Below are 25,347 nucleotides of genomic sequence, written 5' to 3'. Positions count from 1 at the left end.
TCCAACCTGAACTTTGTGTGTTCCTGAATTCCTACTGGTTAGAAATTACACTTTTTATCCTATTATTTTAATACCTTTTCTTTAGCACACGTACATGAAGACAGTGTGCTAGTTTTCAGAAATTACTTGAAGAAGTATTAAATTCCTAGCCTTCTTAAATTCTAGAAGCTGGTCTTACAACTTGAGAAATAAGAGCCCCCTCTCTTAAAGTCGGTGTTTCTTTTCTTTGTTTTTTTGTTTGTTTGTTTGTTTGTTTGTTTAAATGTTTATTCCTTTTGAGAGAGACAGAGTGTGGGTGGGGGAGAGGCAGAGAGAGGGCGACACAGAATCCGTATAAGGCTCCAGGCTGTCAGCACAGAGCCTGCCGCGGGGCTCAAATCCACGAACTGGGAGATCATGGCCTGAGCTGAAGTCAGACGCTTAACTGACTGAGCCCCCCCCCACCCCGCCCCGGGCGCCCCTAAAATCAGTGTTCTTCGTGTAGCTATCATACAGCAGTTCTCAAGCATTTTAGTCTCAGAACTTCTTTACATTTAAAATTCTTGAGGCGCTGAAAGAACTTTTGTTTCGGTAGTTATATCGGTATTGACTATATTGGGAATTGAAGATGAGTTACATTTTAACAAAAATAATTTTTTTTTCATGAAAAGTTCTTACATTTCCCCAAACAAAATGTAAGAATCGTACAGTTTTCAGGTCTCTTCAGTATCTGGCCTAATTGAAAACTACTGGATTTTCATGTTCTGCACGGAATTAGTTGTGTTAGCACATGTCACGTATTCTTTGCAAAAGTCCATTGTACACTCAGTGAGAGAATGAGTGTGAAAAGGGCTGTGATATTTTAGAGTTACTATGGAAATAGTCGTGACCTCATGGCCCTGTGAAAGGATTCGGTCCCCAGACCACTCTGTGAGAACCACTGCCATAACGCAACCCCAGGACACCTCTCCAGTGTCACTGGTCCCCCAGGTACCAAAAGCACTCCTAGCCCACGAATGTAGGTTGGACTCCTTTTCCCAGTTATAACCAACATGTTTTCCTCTTGCGCCCCTCACACCATTGCACCTTCTTTCCTCGTGCCCTCATGGTCTGAAACATAATGCCAGACACTTAACTCAGGCAACAGTGAGAGGAGAGCCTCGTACGTAGCCTCACTTCTGTCAAGGAGCCAGACATGCTGCTCACAGTCCCTCATGGAGCTACATGTCAGCCCCAGAACACGGCGGCTCAGGTCCCTGCTTGCCGCCCCGCCTCTCTGGCCCCCTTTGGAGACCGAGGAATGGGAGTGGACCACGCTGGGTGGCTGAAGCCTTGTAAGGCACGCCCATTGTCCACAGTGGAGTCCCTGGGATGAGCACCTTTACCTCAGTGCTCGTCCCTGTGGATGCGGCAGAAGCCAAGCCACCGGCCACCTCCGTGACAGTGAACTCACCACTTAAGTATTCTGACACCTTGAAATATACTCTGATGGAGGGAGAAAATCCTGGGCTGTGTCCCTCCTGTTTTATTGCTCATGCTCCCTAGTTCAGCCCCACAAACTTGCGCGTTGGCTCCGTGGGCCAGGTCAGGAGCCCATTGCAGGGCCTGTCATAGACTCCTCTGGGGGACATTCAGGGTGGCCTTTCTGACCACTGCCTTTTTCCATACGTGCACCTTTACTTCCGCCCCCACTGCTGTGTGCTTTGCTCACTGAGGTTATGCCCCTTGCCTAGAACACATCCCTTTCCACACCGCCTTCACAGATCTGCCCTCACGTCCCTCATTCAGGCCATAGAGGTTTCCCACAATGCTCAAACCAGACATTTTTGTTGTTGGTCATATGCCCTAAATCCCTTGGACAGGAAACAACCTTATCCTGCTGTAAACTACCCCTCCCCCGCCAGTATGCAGCTTCTGGCCTTTTACACATGGCAAGGCATCATTTTAAGCTAAAACCGGATTGTAAGTAGAAAATGCCTCTGACTTTGCCTGCTTTCCTTTCAGGTTACTGCTGGACTGCCTCTTCCCAAGGCTTACATAGAGGAGGTAACTTCAGTCATTTCTAACCACTTGTCCTAGAGAGTACGCAGAATCAGCATCTCTCAGCCTGTTTGGAAATGAGGGGGGTGGGTATGGCTCCTGTGGACAGGGGCACTAAGAGGCCTGCTGTGTGCTGAAGAATCTTATCGAATAAAGTAGGGAAGAAGTGCTTCTAGTGAAACCAGTGGTTGGTTCTCCATCGGGAGCGGTTTTGCCCCCCGGGGGACATTTGGCAATGTCTAGAGACCTATTTTTGGTTGTTTCCACTTCAGGTAGAAAGTGCTGCTGGCACTGAGTAAAGGCCAAGGCTGCCTCTAAACACCATGTGGTGCACAGGTCAGCCCCACGGCAACGAATCATTTGGCCCCAAATGTCAAAGGTGGTGAGGTGGAGAAACCCTGCCCTATAGACTAATGACGTTTCTTTCCACTGCCTTAACGCATCGGCTGCTTCCTTACCAAATGCCATCTGAGTCTGGAACAAGTAGGGACTTTTTGTGAAATGTCTCTTCCTCTGCGGATTTAAATCCACCTTAAAGGGGCACTATGCAGTCGGGATCCTGGTTATATTTTTCTAGGTAAAGTTTCCCTAAGCTGATTTGGTCTCTAGCTGTCAAGGAGGAGCTCAAAGAAGAACTGTGACCTTGAGCCTTTTCCTCTTTATATCATTTACTACCCAAATCCCTGGAGGCTGTTGGGGTGGTTCTGTGAGAGACAGACCCTCGTATGAGACGGGAAGGTCAGCCACTGCCACTGTGAATTCAATTCTTCTGCCTTTTGTGGAGGCTTTTGAAGTTGTCAAGCAATCGAGTGCCACTGTTCAAGCCCTAAATGAAGTATTTCAGAAGCAGCTAGAAGAGAATTGTTAGTTCCTTGAGTCTGCCTGTCTTCTGAGTTATGATTTGCCTTTTATGGTCATTTGTCTGATTCACGCGTAGGAGGGGAATTCACAGTTCTGGCCCTCCTGCCACCCCACAGCCTTTCCTGTGTCTAATTAGAGTGACTGCCCCTCACTGGCCCAGCTGGTGTCTTCATTTACGAAATTCTACTTTTCAAAAACTGTTCTCAATCGGTCTTACATATTAATTGGTTTCCATGTGACTAGAGGTAAAGAATTAGCAGTGCTCTTTCGAATATCAACTCAATCCTAATTTTAGTTTTCAACTACTAAAGGAGAAAAAAGCCTAAGTCATGTTTATAACCGTAATTGTTTTCTACCTTTATCTTGCCCCCTTTTTCTGCTCTTTCATTGAATCCACAAACCAAGGGCTATTACTGCTGGGTTTGCTCATGAGCCAGTGTATGTATTTTTACGTAAAACTATTACATTTTTATCTTAAAGATATCTAATGTATTTTAAGCTTATAATGGTAGCATCCTTTTTGTAAAAGAAAGTTAAGCAATGTAAGGATATAATACGCAAATATGAGTCCCCTGAACAGTTTGGTATATATTTTTCAACATTTAAAACATTTCATGAATATATACACGTATTTTTTGTATTTGTCCAGAAGTGGAATTAATGAAGCTGTCCATAGTTTTATAACTTTGGCACACTTTAGTACATCTTTGACAGTTTCCACGTTAATGCAGATTATCTCACTTTTCATGGCATCTGCATGGTATTTAATAGAGGGTGTATGTCATAACTCACTGGTACAGTCCCCCATCGAAGGAGGTTTGTGTTTGCAGTTTTCCAAGGCTGCAAGTAGAGCTGCCATTAACATTTAACATATTTAAAGGTATGTTTCCTTAATGACTTTCCTTTAAACGTCATAGTATTTGGTTATTAAAGGTGGCATCTATCTTCTTTGTCCCGAGTGAAGGTACACGGTTGAGCTCATTAGAACCTTTGAAAGCCTCAATGATCACTTCGTGTTTTCTGACGGCACGTGCGGTGGCTGTGTAATGAACCCCAGGCACTGTGCTAGGCTCTGTCTCCTGTGCAAGATGCTGAGTAGAGTTTGTACCATTGTACCACATGAGTACATGACATCTATAAACACAAGGCTATAAATATAATTTACTTAAGAGCAACTGATTCTCTGCAAACAGCAAATATGCTATTAAGATGTGGTGTGATGACAGCAGCTATGCCCACTCTCATGCTTTCAAGAGAGCCAGGAGACGAGCCTGACGCCACTCCAGTGTTACAGGCTGGCCCAGGGTTATGGCTCCCTAGCGCCCCCTCACCACGGTGTGCGAAATGCATCAGCAGATCTGCCCTTGGCTTGTTCTGACTAAGTGGCTGGCTGCTGGTTCAAGGAGTTCTTTTAAGAAGAACCTGCAGCTGACCTCATGGACCTTTCCTGTTGTTTTTACAGAACCTGGAGCTGGTTGAAAAAGGCTTCAGTAACTTAAAGAAACAAATTGAAAATGCCAGAATGTTTGGAGTTCCAGTGGTAGTGGCTGTGAATGCATTCAAGTAAGTACAAAGAGTAGGAGTCAACGGGACTGTGGAAAATGGTCAGAAAACATCTCCTGGAGCTGACTGTATAGCACTGCTTTTAGCTTTGTTTTGTTCTCCAGCTACTGGTATTGGTTATTAAGCCTGTGTTCTAGCAGCCAATAATGAGAGCCTGTGGTGTGAGCTACACCACAGACGCCACAGCAAACTCGTCACTCCTGCCACTGAAGGTCCAGGGTCAGCTTTGGCTCCCATGGGTCCCCTTCTCTACTGGGTGAAGTGGGTGACACATAGGCCTGAAGTTAAATGTTCTTTGTGCTCTCTAGAGGCCTTTTGTGCTAACAGAAGGTCAAAGCCCTACAGAGTTCTATTATTTTAGGAGGTCTGGTGGGACATTATCTTGACAAAGAGTCGACCGTATTGAGCTAGAAGTGTTCGTGCAAGAGGCAACTTGTGTAGGCTGTGTAGGTATTGTAGTGCTAGCTTTGGTCTTGTTATAATGGCCTAACCACAACAGAATGGGAGGAAACGTTTTTAAAAAGCTAGTATTTATTGATTCCTGTGATGTGCCTGGAATGTTCTAAGTATTTTGCATGTGTTTGTCAACTAAGCCTGATGACATCCCAATGAAATAAGTGCTATGATTAGTCCCATTGTACCACATGGAAACCAAAGCACATAAGGATTAAATAACTAGCCAGGAGTCCACCCAGATGGTAACTGATGGAGCCGGGATTCAAACCCAGTCAGTATTACTTGATTAGTTTCCATTTATCGGTGAGTAGCTCAAAAGAGTTTGTCCTAACTGTCATCAATGCTTTAACACGAAGCGCTACCTTTACAGGACAGATACGGAAGCTGAGCTGGACCTCGTCAGCCGCCTCGCCAAAGAACACGGGGCTTTCGATGCCGTGAAATGCACTCACTGGGCAGAAGGGGGCAAGGGCGCCTTAGCCCTAGCTCAGGCCGTCCAGAGAGCAGCTCAGGCACCCAGCAGCTTCCAGCTCCTCTATGACCTCAAGGTGGGTTACTTGCTATAAGACAAAACAAAAACAAAAAGGAAAAAAAAGCACAGTGAGGTTTCTGTGTGGCTGCCTCTCTTTAGAGCCCGTGTTTAGCGTCTTTAGCCTTGTGAGTTTGATTCCCACATAGGTGAGTTACACAACCACAGCCTGGGCTTTCAACCCTAGACAGCTTTCTTACCAGTGCATGTTTCTGCTTATTTACAGAGGAGCAGGTCCAGGCAAGAACACTCTGGGAGGTTGGCTCCCGGGCTAACTTTTGGGAAGGCTCATGGTACCTTCTCTCTGCTGTCAGGAGAAAGGGTTAAATGTAGAACCAGTAGTGTAATTCACTACAGCCTTTAACCCAAGGCACCAGCCATGTTGTTGCAAATCGGCAGGGAGCTCCATCATGCTCAGAAAAGCTTTTTGACCACTTCCCAGTACCAGGGGAAAGCTGCGTACTCCCAAGCTCACCTCCTGGTTTGGGGCTGCCTCACGTGCAGAGAAGCTCTAGTGCAAAGCCAAAGCATCCCGGCAGGTTTTAGTATTCTTTTCATCACTGAGTAACTGCTTATTCTGTGATGCGATAAAGTGAGTTCAGGGAAACGTTGTTCTTATAGTAGGGTTGTGTTTTGTTTTCAGCTATCTGTCCGTGTATTTCAGGATGTGATTAGACATTAAGCAGCATGCTCACGACACCTGGAAACTTTGTTAGGAACATGGGATGGATGTGGTAGTTAATTCTGCTTGTATTTTCCAGGCTGGTTCTGGCTTGGTTTTTAAAATATAGTCATAGACTTTCAAAAATAGCCATAAAAAGGTAGAGGGAAGAAACCCAAGTATTCTTGGGTTTTTAACATTCTCTTGTTTCTGTTTGCCCTTTGCAGATAAAATACACTGACATTTCATTGACATTGTCCTATTGACATTGACATTTTCCCATTAGGCTTTAGTTTTATAGACTGGTTTGAAAATCTGTTCAACCAATCATATTTTCAGGAAATGCCGTAAATGCCAATCTGTACACACATGCAAAGAAAGCATTTATAGGGCCTCTCTCTAAGCTCCATCCTTAGTACCTGAATTAGGAACCCCCAGTCCTTGAAGACCAGCAGGAGGCCCAGAAGAAGTTGAGTGATAAAGACTTTATCACTCGTTTCTACTTGGAATTTTCTCTGTTCTGATAAACTGGAATCTGCCGCTTTTTGTCTTATTTAGCATCTGTTAGCCTTCAGTCACCCCTCAGTGAAAGTACTTTCACTTCAGAAGCTCTGAATGTGCCTCAGCATTTATAAAGCTCCAATGATAAGACACATGGGAAAGCGATCTCTGTCGCGTCTGTATACAACCGTGATTGAATAGTCCTCTTATTTTTGTCCATTATATAAAGCCTCTCCTTAAATTGGCACTGTGTAGCTCCAAAGGAAATTTTTATCTTTATAGATTATTGCTCCTTTCAGAAAACAACATTCGCCCGATGTGTCCTGTTAGCCTTAGTTGCCAGGGAGCATAGTCAGGTTATTGCCTAATTTTAGTACTTTGCTCATCCAAGGAGCTTTCCTTCCCATTTCCTCTAGGCAGTCTCTCCTTAACGCGGTTTGCATTTCATTCCCCAGCGGAGCAGCCCCGTGGAGGGGGAGGCTCTCACTGGGTGAGAGACCACTGGCCTCCGTGCCTGGCACTGTTCGTTTCAGGTGCCACACAAGTCATGGCCTTCTGCAGCACGCCCGGTGCATGTTGTCGTGTAAGTCACTAGGGTGTTTTTTTAATACGTAGGTGATTTTGTTTTTATGGCTATTTCTAAGCAACAGTGGTTTGCAGTCACTGCCTTATGTTAAAAATAGCATCTGCCTCTCACATAACAAACTGGGAGTTGGATGGATGCTGGTTGTCTTTCGTCAGGAGTATCCCAGGTCTGGTTTGACATGAGTCTGATCTGCAATATTAGAACACTACTTTGTATTTATGAAGAAATAATTATTCTTGGGTAGTCAGCAGTATTGTTTATGACGTACCTAGGGAGGTCCTGAATACACATAACACACGTGTGCACGCACACACACACACACACACACACACACACAGTAACTTTACCTCTGTGGGACGTTTTCCACGTATAAAATCTGGAGCTTGATATTAAAAAAGAAAATGTTTGTAACCCACATGCACCTCAAACTATTTGTGTATCTGTATGTGTATGTGAAAGCATCTTCTCGCCCTTGTGGGAACTCGGACCTGGACTGTGGCCCTGTTCAACATCATCATGTGTGTCCAGTCATGGCATCTCCCCCTCTTTCCTGTGCATTAGCTTCCAGTTGAGGATAAAATCAGGATCATTGCGCAGAAGATCTACGGGGCCGATGACATTGAATTGCTCCCCGAAGCTCAACACAAAGCTGACGTTTACACAAAACAGGTGGGTGTTTGGTTGGTTGGTTCTTTTAACTCTTTACAGAGCAGCCTGGGTGTCAGAGCCCCTGAGTTCTCCCCACCCTGCTGGGCACCCACTGCCTCACTTCTCTGGGTGACAGTCTTCTCCCCTCTGGATACTGAGCTTGGATTAGGTGGTCCAGTTCTTTATCTACCCAGAGGTGGTATATGAACGCGTAGAAAAGCCATGGAGAAATAGGAAGTGTCTTCCTCAAATACTGAGAGCCTGCCTTCAGTTGTGTCCTCACATCTGCTCCAAACTATCATTTTTAACAGGTTGTATGGACGAAAATAAAATACTCACTTTTGGAATATGGTTGTGGATGTTTACCTCCCTCACCCAACAGTGATTCTTTTTTTGGGGGGTGGGGGGGGGTCTAGAATACAGAGCTTGAGGTCAGTGAGGTAGAGGTGTATGTAAAGGAAATTAGATGTTTTATTGTTTTTTATTTTTTTAATATTTATTTTTGAGAGAGAGAGAGACAGAGTACGAGCAGGGGAGGGACAGAAAGAGAGGGAGACAGAATTTGAGGCAGGCTTCAGGAGCTGGGCTGTGAGCACAGAGCCCCACATGAGGCTTGAACTCATGAACCACGAGAATATGGCCTGAGCTGAAGTCAGAGGCTTAATCGACTAAACCACCCAGGTGCCCCAGGAATTAGACGTTTTAAGTAAATTGAAGAATCCGTATCATCACGATGCCCAGATGTGCTTTGTTGTCAACCTTTCATTTGTCCTGCTTTGTTTCTTTCTCTCCCCAGGGCTTTGGGAACCTGCCCATCTGCATGGCCAAAACACACTTGTCCTTGTCTCACAACCCAGAGCAGAAGGGCGTGCCCACAGGCTTCGTCCTGCCCATCCGTGACATCCGTGCCAGCGTCGGGGCCGGTTTTCTGTACCCCTTGGTGGGGACGGTAAGTGAGTGCTGCAGGCAGAGTGGGGGGTGGTTCATCTGTGCTTCTCGTCTGAAATTGATCACTGAAGCTATCAAGCAAGTGCCAGCTGAGCAGAGTCCATGGCTGACGAGCAAGCTGGCGTCGGGCCTGTTAGGATTAATCCTCTTGCTGTGGATCATCCTGGTGTCCTTTCAAGGGTGAAGCCATGACTACTTGTGATGAGTAACAGTTCTCATCAGTTTCCCAGGGGCAGTATGACCTTGACTGAATCCAGGACAGGCCTAATCGATAGTCTGTGTAGTGCTAATGTATCATCACAACTGACATTCATTGGGTACCTTTCACAGATTAACTCAGTCCGGCCAACAGTAGGGGGGTAGGGAGTAGGGACAGAGGCTCCGACCTTCCCTGATCATCTTGACAGGCCTGCAGCTTATGCCTGAAACTCAAGGAATTGGTTGTTTCTGAGTAAAGAATTCCCCCCTTAAAATACGATTGAACCCTTTAGACTTGGAAAATGAGGTTGCTTATTTCTGCTTCAAGATGAATTATCAAATGCTTCCTTATGACTTCGTGCATATTAAAGAAGGAGCTTTGCTGACAAGGGAGGGAGAGTGCTGAAGGGCACACTCACAGTTTGCACTGACCTTCCCAGGTTAATGCTGATCCTGTGCTTAGGTTTCCCCCTTTGATCCGCCCAATGTCCTATACCTGCAGCTAGTCCTTACCTGCAGTACAGGATCGAAATAGTAAACTGAGCCAATTCATAATGGAAAAGAAACCAACAGATCTCCTGCTGGAGCTGGGTTACTCTTTCAGGATAGATAGAAAGAAAGTGGTAAGAGGTAGCATTATAAGTCTGAAGTGTGTAACTTTAAAGCCACATCCAGTTTTCACTGCTGGTTTTGGCCTTGGGCAAGTTATTAAAGATGTGTGCCCTGCTCCACTCAGCTCTCAGCGTGGGGCAAGCTGGTGCCCCTTCAGCCACTGCAGAGAGCAGGAGGTTCAGCTTTGTGACGACGTTCTTCGGTCGTGGGGATTTAGAGAAGTTACCTTTCGATAGGAATGTTAAACCATTGGCCTGGCATCTTGACTGTCACAGAAACGGGTGTTATTCTCTCTGGAGACACTTGTCAGCAGCCGCCAGCTGGAATAGGAGGAGCTGCACTGGGCGCTCGCTTTTGATGTGCGTGCAGGGGGTTGGCCATCGAGGGGAAGGCGAAACTGACAGGTCCGGCCTGAGTTTGCCAGTAGCATGTCTGCATCAATGGGCACAAGCCCGTCATCTTCACCGTCACCTCCAGGCTTTTCTGCTAGGTCTGAGGACCAATCCCTTCCTTCCCCCTTCTTGTCCACACACCCACCAGTTGCTTACAGAGTTCCAGAATAGAGACTGATAGCAGGTCCCTAGAGAATGTTCTGGGAAGTTATCGTTAAGTTGTGGAAGTTCAGCTTAAACTCTTTTCCTGTCTGGATCTGATTTGGAACTTGTACATATTCATTATACAAGATACTGTTACAGGTGAAAGTTTACTTACAAGCCTTAAGGATTTGTCGCGAGGTAGATGTTTGTCAAAGCCAGGTCTTTAGAAAAGAAGGAAGTACAAATATAATCCATAGGCATTACAAGCTCAGTTTTAGAAGGCCAAACTGGACCCCTAAGAACAGTGATTGTAAAACTATTTAGATTTTGTACAGAAATGTCTTGGCCCAAGTTAACGGATACTAATTCCTAATGTGCTGCTGAAGCAGAATGATACGGGCATCAACACAAGACTTTTTTTTTTTTTTTTTAATGTTTACATTTATTTTTTTTTAATTTAAAAAAAAAAATTTTTTTTTTTAACATTTTATTTATTTTTGAGACAGGGAGAGACAGAGCATGAACAGGGGAGGGTCAGAGAGAGGGAGACACAGAATCTGAAACAGGCTCCAGGCTCTGAGCTGTCAGCACAGAGCCCGACGCGGGGCTCAAACTCACAGACTGTGAGATCGTGACCTGAGCCGAAGTCGGCCGCTTAACCGACTGAGCCACCCAGGCGCCCCTGTTTATATTTATTTTTGAGACAGAGACAGAGCATGAGCAGGGGAGGGGCAGAGAGAGAGGGAGACACAGAATCCAAAGCAGGCTCCAGGCTCCAAGCTGTCAGCACAGAGCCTGATATGGGGCTCGAACCCATGAACCGCGAGTTCATAACCTGAGCCAAAGTCGGATGGTGGCTCAACCGACCAAGCCACCCGGGCACCCCAACCCCAGACTTATTAAAACAAATTAAAACAAAATTAAAAGGCAGACAAACCCTGCACCTCCCTTTGGTCTTATGAGGGCTGAGGAGGGGGGAGGAGACTCCTCAGCATCCCCATACCTGCCTTAGAGAATGTAGGTGGAAGGCCTTCCTTGCTACTTCTTGTTGCAGTGGTCAATGTGGAAGATGGTAGTGAAGCCCAGTGTTGGCTTGCTGAAGACTCACTGGTCTCTCTGTGAGACCATAACAGGATCGGTGTCTTGGTGTGTAACAAGAAGAGTGCCCCTTTATTGACAACTGTAAAAATAATATTCTGTTTTTGTGCCTTGGGCTTTTTATCTGAAGGGAAGGTGGAAACGAAGATCACTTTTTTTTACTGCTATTTCACATCTCCTAGATGAGCACAATGCCTGGACTCCCCACCCGGCCCTGTTTCTATGATATTGATTTGGACCCTGAAACTGAACAGGTGAATGGGTTGTTCTAAACAGGTAAGTTGTCAACTGTGAGAGTTTTGCTTTTTTTTCCTTACAAGGCACAGTTATGAATTATGGGACTCAAGCTAACGCTCTGAAAATGCCCGTTGTGATACTTTCAGAACTTCTCTTTCCAAACATCACTGAGGGGAGAGTTGCAGTGACCAATGAAGGAAATATCTCAACACATTTTTGGACGAAGAGCGTGGCTTGTTCAGGGGCAGTGTAGGGGAGAAAGCCACCGTCTCGTGAACTCTGGAGGGACTGGTGCGGAGGCTGCGTTCTGAGTTGTTGGCACCCTGGAAGGCAGGTGCCACTAGGGGTCTGTGTACTCTGAGTAGATGGTGGGCAGGAGTTGAGTAAATGTTCCAGAATGTAGAAAAGAAGAGGAAAGAGTCTAGGACTTCATGGGGTCTTAAGTGAAAGGCTCCCAAGTACTCGTCACAATGAATGAGCCTTCCCTAGATACATCTAGTTGAAGTTTCAAAAACATCAAAGATGTAATCCTAAAAAGCCTTTTCCAGAAAAGAAAAAATGGTTTGTCTATGAGAAAATAGGAATCAGACTGAAGACTTGTCTTCTTATCAGCAGTAAGGGACTTTTCGACAATGGAAGAATAGACTCCCAAGTTCACGGGGCAAGCTGACTCCCCACCTGTGCTTAACACCCCACCAAATGTATCTAGATGTTTTCAGACACGTCCAGCTGTGCCACCCCACCTCCCTTCCTAGGAAGGTATTTAGCAGTGTCCTCCAGCAAAACGGGGAATAAACTAAGAAAAGGGAAGACCTGGTTTTCAGGAAACTGAGTCCTGATCTGGGCAGTTACAAAGGGGAATCCTGACAGCTGCAAGTGACCTAGAGTTACAAGTCTAGGAATTAAGCAACACTAACTAGAAGGAGCCATTGAAGACAAGGGTGTCAGAGGGTAACAATGCAGAACGAAAACTCTCAGGTTGTTTAAGAAAGTAAAGGTCCGGCTGATGGCAAAGTATAGTCCTCTTCCCAGCAGCCGCAAGGATGGGTGCTTACACAAGTCCCTGCAGAGGGAGCAGAGACGGTGTGCTCCATGCCTGGGGTACTTATGTGACACTGGAGGTGTCCCCCTGGCTCACTCCCGGCCCGAACAGTGTTCACATAGCCATAGTAGAAGAGTGGCGTGCATTGTGTTCAGGTCCGTGGGCAAACCCTGCCCTCCTGGAGTTGGTTGTGGGAAGGATGGAAACGTTAACAGCTTTGGCAGAGCAAAAGGAGGATGCTGCAGGGTGGGGGTCGGGGTGTGTTTCAGCTCGTAGAGGAACGTTTACTTCTCATGTCCTTTTCCTTCTAGATTTCCCCTCTTCGAGGAGCCGCTCTGAACATTTGGCCAGTGTCTATTCGGGCCGACTGTTGGTTAGGAAGTGTGGGGAAGGTGGAGAGGAGTCAGCCCCTGCCCTGAAGATCTTCTGAAAGAAAGAGCAGAAGTTTCCCCAGGAGCCTTTCTTCAGTCTTAATTCCCACCACCATGTATAAATTAACATAAATCATGCACAAGTCAACTTACTTGATTGAAGTTCCACAGAATAAAAGGAAATGATTTTGCAATCTGGATGTTTAAATATAAATTCTAGCCTTAACAGACTGTGCTACAGTATCACTGCTGTCCTGCGGGAGCCCCTTTGCCAGCAGGCACCCGGGACTGAAGAAGCAAGTTGCAAGACCTTCTTTATTGACACTGTTGTGTTCAAAGGGGTAAATGGCACATGCATGCAGAGTTCTTGGGGGGGACACAATCGGGATCCCTCCTGAGAGGGTTGAGGGGGAAGTAGGGTATAGAGAATGTGCCTTTTTAATCACGTACCTTTCTATATTGTTCCTTTAAAACAGACCTGAGAAAGTCACACTTATCCAGGTTTTTGTGCTGAACTTCCTTGGAGGTCCCATTTCTGGCACAGCTTTAGCACCATTCATTTTTTTAAGTCTTCAGGAAGGACGGTCATGAAGCACTAACTACAGGTCCATCCTGTCTGCTCTGTTGGTTCAGCAAATGTTGATTGGGCTTGTACCATGTGCCCTGGTCTCTACCCCTCCCTCTGGAATGTTTTTTTCCCTGAAATGTTTTCCCTCCTCTTGTTTATCTTCTCTGTTCTTCCTCTCCTGTTTTTTCCTCCCTCTTCTCCCTTATCTTCCTGCATTGGATCCTTCCAGGAGATGTTGCATCACCATTGATGCTGATGTAAACACTGCTGGCATTGGCGGAGCAATATTTGTCCCGGTGTCCTTGGTTTTATTACATTTAATTCCCTGGGTTCACGTTGGTGTTGTCATGCAGTTTTGCCATCCAAAGAATTGATGGCAGTGCTTCGGAGGCATATGGTAAAGGGATCATGAGTGCGGAGCCCAAGCTTCACCATGCTTTGTATAGTGCCTGGCACATTGTTCACAACGATGGTGTCAGTTCCTGTTCCAAAGCATCATTTGGGCCCCATCTGCACAGAGTTCACTGTTTTTGATGGGGTTTTTTAATGTCCTATGAGACGTCATCTGGAATGGGACTTGCCGGGAATTCATTTTGTACATAAGGGAAGAAAGCAGTCTATTGTTAGACGTGGTGACTCAAAGATCATCTTAAAGGATTTAGGCTTCCTCATCACCAAAAGCCAGGTGGGTTTATGTCCTTAATATTGATAGGAATAGTGAACACGATTGGTGGGAGAAGGTGAGTGGAGGGTGTATAAGCCAAAGATAGCAAACAAACCCCTAATATAATAAGTAGTCCAAACTGTTTTTTACCAGATACTGCTTAGAATGAATGGACTATCACGAATGCAAGAATTTTCCTAAGGAGGAGTAAAATGTCTTCAGAAAAATTCAAATGGTACCACTTGCTTTTTCCCCCTGGCAGTATATCTTGGAGATCTTACTATGTCAGCAGCTGGAGACACACCTTGTTTTTTACAGCTGTGTAGTATTTCAGCAGTCCTCTATCGATGGACACTTATCATCGTTTCATGGTTATTGCTGTTACAAATGAGAGCAGCGAATATTCTCTCACGCATCTGTGCAGTCTGTGTAGAAGCACGTGTTGGGTAAATTGTTAGTAATGGAATTGCTCAAAAGTGACCTCTAGCTTCAAAATGGGAGCTGACCTTTGGCTAGAAATGTGTCAAGAGAAATGATAACAGAACAAATTTGTAAATTAGGTTTGTATCTCCATTTTGCAGGAAGGCAGACTTCAAATTGCACTACTTGCTGCCTGCCAGATGGACTTTTTAAGTCCTCTGACGCTAAAGCCTCTGCTCCTGTTATTCTGCCCATCAGAGCTGTTCCTGGAAGGCAGCCCCTGCCACGTGGTACAGAAGCAGACTTCCCATTTGTGACAGGTGGAAAGCTGTGTCCATTTCACTTCCCTCTTGAAGGAAGGGAGAGTGAAAGGCGGAAGAAGCAGAGGGAAGAAATAAAGAGGTTGGGAAGGCTGCTGAGCAATTAATAGCATGGGTTTTGTGAAACTGATTCTTCGATCTGTGGTTAAAAAGTGTGACCACACTTCTTAAGAGGGTACCTGGCTGGTTCCGTTAGTGGAGCATGTGACTCTTGGTCTCAGGGCCGTGAGTTTGAGCCCCACACTGGGAGTAGAGATTACTTAAAAAGTTTTTTTTAAGGGTAAAGAGCACCGAGGCTAAAAAAAAAAAAAAAAAAAAAAATAACTGCAGGCTAATTGAAGACCTAAATTCAAGACCTGCAGAAGCATTAGTGCTCGGAGTACATATTATATGTTGCCAGACAAAGTCCAGTGTCTTTACCTTGGGCCGAGGAGCCCTTCCAGATCACTGGCCTCCCCGTTCTTAACCCTTTTCCGGGCCACTGATGCTTTCCCTCCTGCTATTTGTAATGTTACTGATGAACAGAGCGGACCTTCTCTATTCTGTACTTCAGAGGCTGTCGCCATGCACTGAAGATGTTCGTAGTAACAATTCAGAAGAGGCAGCACGCATGTACTGTCAAGTAAAGCAGATTACGACAGAACTCCCGTTGAGTTTGTGTTCACTGGTACAACCAACCGGACGGTGCCCCGAAACAGATAAAAGTACCAGAGAACACGAGCCACAAGTTCATTTAATGGTGTACCAGGGAAGAGGGTGGTGGGCTGATTCCCAGAAGGTCTCTCAAATGTGTGTAAGAATTACTGCTAAGGAGTTCTAAGCCATTTTTGGTAGCTACAGGCCCAGGCCCCGGGGGATGAGGGCCAGAATGGGAGAAACGGTAGGACCAGTTGAGAGCAGGTAAAGAGGAGTTCAGATAAACAAGCAAACTATGCTATTGGCACGCTATGGCTGGTGATATTGACAAGATAAGCTGTAGGAAGGATAATTTCTCATCAGATTGGAGAAATCTATTTATAGCCTGTTTCTCATTATATAATGAAAAGCTACTAATGGAGTAGCAGACAACGATATGGGTAATAGCTTACTAACTGTCACTTGAGTTCAGGGATGACGGGTTTCTTTCATGCATGAAGTACTGAATACATTTCTTAAAATTCAGATATGGCATCAGTTTGTAGTCATATCCTAAAGAAAAATCACAGTGCAGTATTTTATTTATAGTACTATATTCTTTGTGAGTGTGTGTGTGTGTGTGCACGCACATGTGGTACAGGTTGGGGATGAGTTATTTGAAATATACCTTAAAGAAATCTTCCCTTCAAATACAAAATCAATTTACCTCAACCTCTTACCAGTTCCCTTCCACTAGTCTTTTTTTTTCCCAAGAAAAGTGATAAAAGATCTACAAGTCATTAAAGTGGATTTTGTTGTTTTTTACCTGTCCCTTATTTTATTTCCAACTCCTGCCTAATAAGACAGCTCTCCTACCTGTCTTCATCTGGATAAGCTCATCTTATTTTTGCCTGAAATTGTTGTAAATGCCTATGTCTAGTAGATTTGGGGAAACTTGGATCTCAATGAGTAATAGCATCTCAGTTGTTTATGAGTGCCATGGATTTCTTTTGGCTTGTTTAAAGTTCAAAAGTGTCAGCAAGGTTAGCAACCCATCTGGGAATATAAACTGCATTTTCACAGGCTGGTGTTGGCTGTCTGCACAAAGACAAACTGAATTCTTAATTACCACTAAAGTAGATGCTAATGGATTTTCCTGTTTTACAGCTTTCATCTCTAACTTTACCTGTAAGTTTAAGACCCCGACAACTTAGATTCGGCTTTGCTGTTGGGTCCTCGTGTTTCTTTCTTAAGTCTCAGTGAGAGCTACAGAATCTCACAAAGGTAAAATGTATTTCTGGAAAAACATCCAAAAGCAGATACCAGATTTATTTCCGTGAAGATCAGAATCCTGTCAAAGAATGGAGGTAGTAAGTACAGCGCTCTTTGGTAATTCTTTGCTCCGCCTGAACAGGTTCTTCATCTGGACGGTGTCCCGGGGAGGGCCCCTGAGGAGCCCAGAACTGTAACCCCGGGAGGACCTCACTGCTGGAACTCCCAGGAATGCCCGGGTAGGTACTGGTAATCCTGAAGCCCTCACACCTAAGTCCTCACAGCAACACCTCATTGGTTAATGAAACCGATGCGCTAAGTACAAATAAATGCTTGCGGTGTGTTTCACTACGCTTGTAACCGGTTTAGACAAAGACCCAGAAAACGTATGAAAATACACAACCTAGCCATCCAGTCAGGAAGGAGGGTAGATGTTGCCTGTGCCCTTTGCTCTGATTGGGACTGGAATCGTGAGGAAAGCAATCTCCTGATCCCCACTCCCGCTTAATCGAGAGGGACAAGATTAAGCACACATTGTAAATACGTAAGGTATAAAAGATGGATGGGGCTGGGTTCCTGTGCCCTGACCTCCTCCGCACACAGATTGTATCACCTCCACCTGGCCCCCTAGACTAGGGAGATTAGGGTCTGTCTAGGTCTTGGGCCTCAGAGTCCATTTGGCAATGAACCATAATAACACCATTGCACCCAAAGCCACTCCTAGGATAGCTGGTTTGTGTGTGTCTGTGTTTTGTTCTGTTTTTTTGTTTGTTTGTTTGTTTTTTTGGTCTCAATTCACATACGTAATTTTCTCTCCAAACGAGCTCTCACCGTGCACAGTTTTGAATCCTTTCAAAATGTATCTGCTGTGTCTTTAAATATTTGGTGGGTCGAGGGGGCTTCGATGGCACTGCCCATAATTTAAAACCAGATTTTGCTACTTTGCATCTCAGGAGGTGCGGGGCTCACTCCCCCTGTCCCCACCCCATCTGCGGGTGGTCCCCAGCCCCGGGCCGGACGGGGTCGCGCGGCGGGAACTCGCGCGGGGGCTCGAAGCGCCGGGTGCGCTCCCACGCGGCGGGGGGGGGGGGGGGGGGGGAGGCTCTCTCAGGCCGCGCCCCCGCCCCCGCCCGCCCTGGCCCCGCCCCCGCCCCCGCCCGCCCTGGCCCCGCCCCGCGCCCGCCCGCCCTCCCGGCGCGCATTGGAGCCGCGGGCTGTCGCTCCCCGCTCTCTGGGGAGGGGGCGCCGCGGGCTGCGGTCCCACTGCAGAGGGTTGTTCACTGCGGGTACGACCGAGGCTTCCCAGCCTCCTGGGCGCCCGGCCCCGCGAGCCGCCCCCTGACCTCGGCAGCAGGGTCGCCGGGGACCCCCGCGCCCTCGGTAAGTGAGGGACGGCGAGGGGGTGGCAGGGAAGGGGGTCTGGGCCAGGGTCAGGTCCTCTGGCCGCCCGCGCGGCGGGATGGGCGCCCACAACCGGGGCCCCCGAGGTGGCCGGGGTAAGAACCGGGAGGGTCGTCCGTCCGCCCGCATCTCCAGCCAGCGGACACCCTGGTCAGCTGTGCCCACCCGCCCTCTCCGCGTTACAGCTCGTCCTGGCAGCAGGGGTTGCGGGGACCGCTTGCCCTTCCTTACCCTCATTTGAGAGGAATGTGATTTGGGGCCCCTGGCCATTCTGTTTGTGCAGACAGCCTGAAGCTGGGCTATCTGTTCCACGCCCCCGGCACTTTCCTTTTTGAGTTCTTTATCGTGCGCTCCAGCACCTGCCACCAAGCGCGTCCAGCCGAACGAGCCGCCTTCCTCCGGAGGCAGCTTGGTGGTCCGCATCCGGCCCTGGGAGAGATTCGCAGCTTTCCTCGCAGGGGGCTCGCTCTTTTCCTCCGGGTTTCTCTGCTCAAGGGGGAAAGGGGCGTTAGACATGAGACTCGGTCAGGAAATGACAACAGGGACTTTAAGATTGCTGTGGCGGTAAGAGTACCCTGCTGGCTAAGGAGGAATCATCTGCAGACTAACACTCTTCAAAGTTTTAAGGTCTTCAGATTGTATTTTCCCCATTTCGGTTAGGTTTTTGGGGAATTTATTTCTACTGTGATATCCATTCAAGTGAGCTTCTCAGGCAGTTGTCTTTGGGCAATCCAGAGCAATTTCAAATCCTACAGTCTTAAACATGGTCTAATTTCAATATTTCTGTTAGTTATACATTCTCTGGCTGGTAAACACTCAGGTGCTGAGAACTCCGAGACAGGAGAAGACTTAAAGAGAGAGCTATAATCAGCTGTGATTCTGGAGCGTATGGAAGCATCATTTGAGGAGGGACACCTACAATGTTCATATTTTAGTTCCCGCGCTGTTCTGGGATGATCTTGTCCTTCCATCAGGGGCATCGAGTATGGAAATCCAACCTAAGGGAAAACTTAGATCATAAACTGATTTGCAGAGTTCCAGTTCCTCTTGTGGTTCATAGAATCAAGAGCTGCCCAAATAAACCTACAACGCTGAAGGATTTACATAAAAATAGTACAAGGAAAGAGTCCCCTTGCTTATTTTAGGACTTCGATCAACAAAAATTGGTACAACTTTTGTTGAGATCATCCCCTCACATCTTTGTTCGTTGGTCACGCTATTCTGTGGATTAATTTTATATTTATATGTAACCAATCAGTTTGCCAATCACATAGCTTAGCGATTATCTTTGGCTCCTTAATTAGTTCCAGAACCAAGAAAACAAAATATAAGGAATTTCAGAAGCTTGATTTTAAAATAACACGAACCCAGTCTAGTCTTGGTTCAATTATGAGTTCATGGGCTGTGTTATGGTTAAATAACCATAAGTTAAATTTAAGCAATGAAAACATTTTTGACTAGTGAATCTACTGCAGATTAGTATCTCCAAATAATTCATTTTCCTGATAAAACTCTGTTGCGCACTTTCAGAGCTTGGATTCAACCAAAGATTACCTACTAGCTGTGGAATCTCAGGCAAGTTGCTTAACTCTGTGCCTCAGTTTCTTCCTCTGCAGATAGTGATACCAGCACCTACTCACTTCGTAATGTTGTGGGGAAGATTAGAGATGTATGTAAACGTGCTTAGCCTTTCCTAAGGCACAGATGCTGCTCAATAAATGTTAGTTCTTATTATCATTCACTCTTACTGACCTTTGGCTATGTGCTCATTATGGAAAACTTTTGAACAGTAGATACTTAGGGAAAAAAATGTCAAAACCATACAACTACATTTAAGAGTGGTGAATGACAGTGATGTTAAATTTCCTGAAAGTATGTATGAAAAGTAGCAGCTCCCTGACAGAACATACATTTTTAGAACCGAAACCTTATGGTAGAATGGAAAGAACATCGGAGAGGCAAAGTCTTCAGTTCTAACTCTGGCTATGACCTTGTCTAACTGTATGGCTTTCAGCAGTCCAACCACCCACTCTGGAGCTCGATTTCTTCATCTGGCTGGGCTTGAAAAATCTCTAAGATCCTTTGCAGCTGCAGAATTCTTTACTGCATGTAATAAAAATTACCCTAGCTTGCTTATCACCTTGCCTTTCATTGTTTTGTTAATGTTTGTTTTGTTAACTTTGTTAACAAATGTTTGGAATTGAGTCATAAACATTCGTAAAGACAGCGCAATGAAAGAATTGATATCAGATTTGCAAATAATCCAAGATGAAGTTTTAAGAAAGAGAGTAGAGGAAAATAGATTCACATGGAAATCTTTTTGATATTTTAATTCTCCAGTTATTTCAGTAAGTTATTCTGTGGGAAACGTGCCTGGTAGAATCATATACGTTCGACGGAAATCTAGGAAATTGTTTTCCTAGAAAACAATAGGCTGATGGTGAAATAAAATGCCACTCTCTTTTCTCTCATCAGGTTGATCCTTAAATAAAATAAAAATCTATCCCGTAAAGGGCTTTCGTGAAGAAATTAAAGAGAGGAAATTTCAAGTAATAGAGAAACTAGGAGTTGTACACTGGAGAAGCCACCTAAAATAACTGGAGTAAGACAAAAAGAGTGAATACATCTGGAAGAAATTTTACTTAGTATGGTATTTTTGCCCACTTTTTGGTCATAAAGGCCGCTAAGGAAGAAAGAATATAGTTTTCTAGAGAAAGAACGAGTGTAATGTAAAAATGGAAGCCACAGTTTCTGAGATTCAAGTCGAAAGCAAGGATGAGAAGAGACCCACAGAAGTTAGTCCTCAAGATGAGCGGCAGGAGGAAAAAGCATCAGTGCTTTGCTTCAAGAGAAGAAAGAAAGCAGCCAAAGAGATGAAGCCCAAAGCTAGCTCTAAAGCTGCTGGTGCAGCAAGAACGGGTCTCCCAGAGGCGGGAGCTTCTGATCAGCCCCAGGCCCCAGTGGGGGCCTGGGCGTCAATCAAACGTCTTGTAACGCACAGGAAAAGGTCAGAAGCTTCAAAGCAGCAAAAGCCCTTTGAGGCTAAAGTGCAACCTGAAATCAGTGCTGAGGATGCTGATCTTTCTAGGAAAAAGGCAAAATCCAGACTCAAGATTCCCTGCATAAAATTCTCAAAAGGAGAGAAAAGAAGTAATCATTCCAAAATTATAGAAGACTCCGACTGCAGCCTCAGAGTCCAGGGAGAGGCTGAACGTTTGGATACGGAAGCTCCGACCCAATCCGATGACCAGGCAACCACGCCCAAGTTGCCCCAGGATGTGAGTAAAGCTGTCTCACAGAAAGGGGGCGATGAGGTCTGTGAGCCAAACGTGAGCCACAGCACAACGGCACCTGGGGAAAAAGTGATTGCAGTAGAACTTGGGTTAGACACGGGGCATTCTGCCATTCACACAGGAACGCTAGTCATTGAACGAGATACTGAAACAACTGAGGAAAAACAACGCGTTCAACCCCAGCAAGCAAGCCCACTTGAACCTTCAGAAACACAACAGCAACTGCCGGTGGCTTCTGATGTTCCTCCCTCACCTGCAGTCCCAGATCAGCAAATTGTGGAAGAAGCCAAAAGCAATATCCTAGAAAGTGGACCAAATTGGAAACAGCACGAAAGTGGAGAGATGGTTGCTGAAGAGAGTGAGCCAAAAGATACTGAACTGAGCCAGGAATCAGAGCTTAGAGGAAATGAGGTCACTGCAGAGAAACCAAAACCAGAAGAAAGCAAAAGAATGGAGCCAATCGCTATTATTATTACAGACACTGAAATCAGTGAATTTGATGTTAAGAAATCTAAAAATGTCCCTAAGCAATTCTTAATTTCAATTGAAAATGAGCAAATAGGGGTTTTTGCTAATGATAGTGGTTTTGAGGGTAGAACTTCAGAACAATACGAAACACTCTTAAAAGAAACGGCTTCTTCTCTTGTCAAGAATGCTATTCAGTTGTCTATAGAACAGCTGATTAATGAAATGGCCTCTGATGATAATAAAATAAACAATCTTCTGCAGTGACTTAATTTCCAAATCATGGGAGGAAAAGAAAAAAAGCTTAATGCTGGCTGAATTATTTTACATACTTGCGGCATTTCTTTTTCAGTAACAAATGAGGGATTTATCATCTGTGGAATTTAAAGGTACAGTTCTGATCCAGAAGTGCAAAAGAATTACGTTTATAAAACCCTTTCTCCCCCTGAGATGTAGTCACTTCTGGATCAGAGGAAGCCCATACAGATTGCAATGCACAGTGACATACAGGGAGGTGTGAAAATGACACGTGGAGATTGGGGTACTTGGGGGAAGGAAGCTGTATTAATTGAGCACTTATGGGATGACATAAACTCTTTACTGTTCTCTGATGTCACAAAGCCTGGTTTCCCTTTGATAGTTCGATCCTGTGTATAGGTTAACATCACATTCGATTTTCAAAGCTTCCCCCCCACCCCCACAGTGCACTTTTATGTTTAAAATGGTGAAGAAGGTGAGCTATTTTTGTGAATGTGTGATTTATAGTTGTTACACTCATAGGCAGTAGTCTTACCTCAAAAAAATATTGCCTTTTCTTAGTTTCAGCAGAATGTGCATATTTGAATTAAACATGAGTGTTTTTCTAGTCCTGCTTAAATACTGTACACAAGCCATTCACAATTTACTTCAGACAGACAAATAATTACCAAGTGCAAAGGTGTAGAAACAGGCAGGGCATCTTCGCTCTCCATCTTCTGCCTCCAGCAGACCTGTATAAATCCATTTCTGCATGGGGTCGTCTACTGAAAAGCTTAAAAACAAAACCTGAAAAGCTAAGCAACAGCAACAGCAGCAACAAAAAGTGAGATCATTGTTTTCCATCCAGGGGAAGGCACACTGCCCGAGTAACAAATTATCACAGATAACATAGGATTCATCTTGCAGGATTGCTTCTCTAGAGCCCGTATTCATCAACCTCTCCTCGAAGAGGGAACGTGAATTCAAAGCCTGCCTGGCAGTGAAAGTACTAGGAAATCATAATAACCTGGTGAAAATATTGTCCATTCTTGACCAAGAAGGAGCCAAGTACATAGTTGAATAGAAAAAGTAAAAAGTTACTGCTAAAGCACATTGAATTTTAAATGTCAGTATTCTCTCATTGTGCCTCTGTGTTGAGATACCAGTAACAAACATTTTATGTGGATTTTGAAAAATAACTTTTTCATCAGTATTTCCAGTCCAGCTAATCCCTTACAGAAAAAATGAACTTAATGTAACCATAAGGGCTTGTTTGCATTTTATTCGGTTATTTAAATCACCGATCTCATTAATAATTACCATATTTTTTGAAAAAGTAATTACATTTCAATCTTTCCTTGTGTGAAATGGCCATAATACTACAATACACTTCCCTACCTCACAGGTAAAGGTTCAAACTGTAGAGTCCCCCACTGTCTAAGGGGCGGCATCACTCTGAAAGTGGATGAAGTATGAAGAGCTCTCCATTTGAGTTGTAAGGTATTTGTTAAAGAATATTTGTACATTCTTGGGGAAAAGAGTGTACATTGGATGATTGTAAATGATCTAGGTGACTTCCAGCATTATTACGTATAGAAAGTATGTGCTAATTTGTCCTATAGAACCTTCTTTGTTTCTTGCTGTGAGTACATCTTGAGACCTCTGGCAGAAAAACCTAATCTGACTTTGGAACTGAACCAAATAATGGATATTATTAGCAAGATTCTTTCCTGAGGTGCAAAATTATCCCCCCAGACTTTCCTACCTTCATGCCTATAACCTTGGGACCAGAAACCAACAAAAATCCTTCAATTTAGCAATGTGAGCGTGGATTTTCAAAACACATGACCCAAGAAATGAATTTCTTTTAGTGTACAATTTTTAAACATTTAAAAAAGACTGCTAAGTCATTCTCCCTAAAACTACTCTTTTTCATTCACTCTCTGTGGTGCTAATGGACTTGGATGGCTACCAGCAAATACCAGATCATATTTAAAAGTGAATAATTGTCAAAAACCTGATCAAAGTTGGTGCATTTTAACTGTTTTGAAGAATCCTGTCTTCACTTACTGCCAGAATGGCTCAAGCCAATATACTTGCATTGTAAACTTTTTAGTAATCTCTCATGAATGAGCACAGAGCACAGCACTTACCAGTGATTGAAAATATTTTGGAAGGCTTAAGCATATTTATTTGGGAGTTTTAAAAACAGATACAAGATAAATATGTGTAATTATTTTTGTTAAAATAGCACTTCCTCTAGTCCTAGGTTTCTACTTTTTTTTTTTTTCCACTATGGTTTGATATATATTTTTGGTTAGAATGTATTATAATTGATTGTTTCTGTGGTAAGATGTGTAACTCCACTTGCATTCATCTTAATTGGTTTTTCCTTAATCTTTCCTACTGAGAATATCTGGGGAGTTAAATAAGTAGGATTCCAGTTTGAAAAAGGAATCCAGAAATTAATTGGTCTCCATCTAAATATACCTGCCACATGGCCAAATCCTATTAAAAGGAATTCTAAGGTGATCCAAACTGTATTGTTGTAGACACAAGCAGGAGTCACATAACTTGGAAGTCTCTTATAAAATATGTTTCATTTCAGTAGTGTTTATTTTAAGCAATTCGACCTTATATGCGAGACATTAAATGAATTTAAGTAGGTTCCTATTCAATTCATATCCATTTGACATGATTAAAATGATCATTTAAAAGGCAATTCAATGACACTACATTAATTTTCACTTAAACGTGCTGTGGTATAAATGCTGCTTTTAATGAACACTTATTAATTAGTTGGGATTCAGTTTGTCTTTGAGTTTAGGATTTTACAAGGTGGGTTGGTTTATTGGATGCTTGTTAATTTTTTCGGCACATTATCTTCCCCCTTCTAAGAGTCCAGTATTATTCACTTCGCTTTACAACCCAGTGAATATGAAAACCCTCTTCTATTTTCTCTAGCACTATTCACTTAACATTTTCTCAAAGTACTTTATAGGGTATAAAAATAGTACTGGGTAATATCTAAGTGAAGGTAGCAGAAAACAAAAGAACTTTCAAACAGAAATTATGTTCCCTGCCTCCTCCTCCACCTCAAAGAATAATAAGCATGTGGCACAAATGGAGTTCTTCAGAAAAGCTGTCTGCATAATTTTCTTTCAAGGCAATTTCAAGGCATTTGACAGCACGAAGTTTGTGATGATCTTAATTGGTCTACTATTTA

The 25,347-nt window shown here is 44.4% G+C and overlaps 2 protein-coding genes across 3 annotated transcripts in view; both read left to right on the top strand.

The window, feature by feature from the left end:
* The window catches only part of MTHFD1 (methylenetetrahydrofolate dehydrogenase, cyclohydrolase and formyltetrahydrofolate synthetase 1), a 68,907-nt gene extending 55,156 nt beyond the window's left edge, over positions 1 to 13,751 (top strand). The window contains exons 22-28 of one of the 2 annotated variants that reach the window (XM_049611461.1): positions 1,984 to 2,025; positions 4,343 to 4,443; positions 5,270 to 5,447; positions 7,738 to 7,845; positions 8,621 to 8,773; positions 11,399 to 11,492; positions 12,807 to 13,751. In XM_049611461.1, coding sequence (XP_049467418.1) covers positions 1,984 to 2,025; positions 4,343 to 4,443; positions 5,270 to 5,447; positions 7,738 to 7,845; positions 8,621 to 8,773; positions 11,399 to 11,488 — 672 coding nt within the window. In that variant the 3' untranslated portion in view covers positions 11,489 to 11,492; positions 12,807 to 13,751. The remainder of the gene's footprint in view (positions 1 to 1,983; positions 2,026 to 4,342; positions 4,444 to 5,269; positions 5,448 to 7,737; positions 7,846 to 8,620; positions 8,774 to 11,398; positions 11,493 to 12,806) is intronic. The other variant, XM_049611460.1, reaches the window with a different exon arrangement.
* A 4,150-nt stretch (positions 13,752 to 17,901) lies between these two features.
* On the top strand, positions 17,902 to 23,506 carry AKAP5 (A-kinase anchoring protein 5). Its single transcript, XM_049611483.1, has 2 exons — positions 17,902 to 18,105; positions 20,602 to 23,506. The coding sequence occupies exon 2, from the start codon at positions 20,862 to 20,864 to the stop codon at positions 22,149 to 22,151; it is 1,290 nt and encodes a 429-aa protein (XP_049467440.1). The 5' UTR covers positions 17,902 to 18,105; positions 20,602 to 20,861; the 3' UTR covers positions 22,152 to 23,506.
* Positions 23,507 to 25,347: the final 1,841 nt, after the last annotated feature.

The sequence above is a fragment of the Panthera uncia genome, assembly GCF_023721935.1.
Source record: "Panthera uncia isolate 11264 chromosome B3 unlocalized genomic scaffold, Puncia_PCG_1.0 HiC_scaffold_1, whole genome shotgun sequence".
Taxonomy (NCBI): Eukaryota; Metazoa; Chordata; class Mammalia; order Carnivora; family Felidae; genus Panthera; species Panthera uncia.
Note: the sequence above shows the minus strand (reverse complement) of the source record. Positions and strands in the feature narration are given on the sequence as shown.

Bases quoted from the DNA above. Each gene is read 5' to 3' on its own strand.
- AKAP5 (XM_049611483.1), top strand. From the start codon at position 20,862: ATGGAAGCCACAGTTTCTGAGATTCAAGTCGAAAGCAAGGATGAGAAG.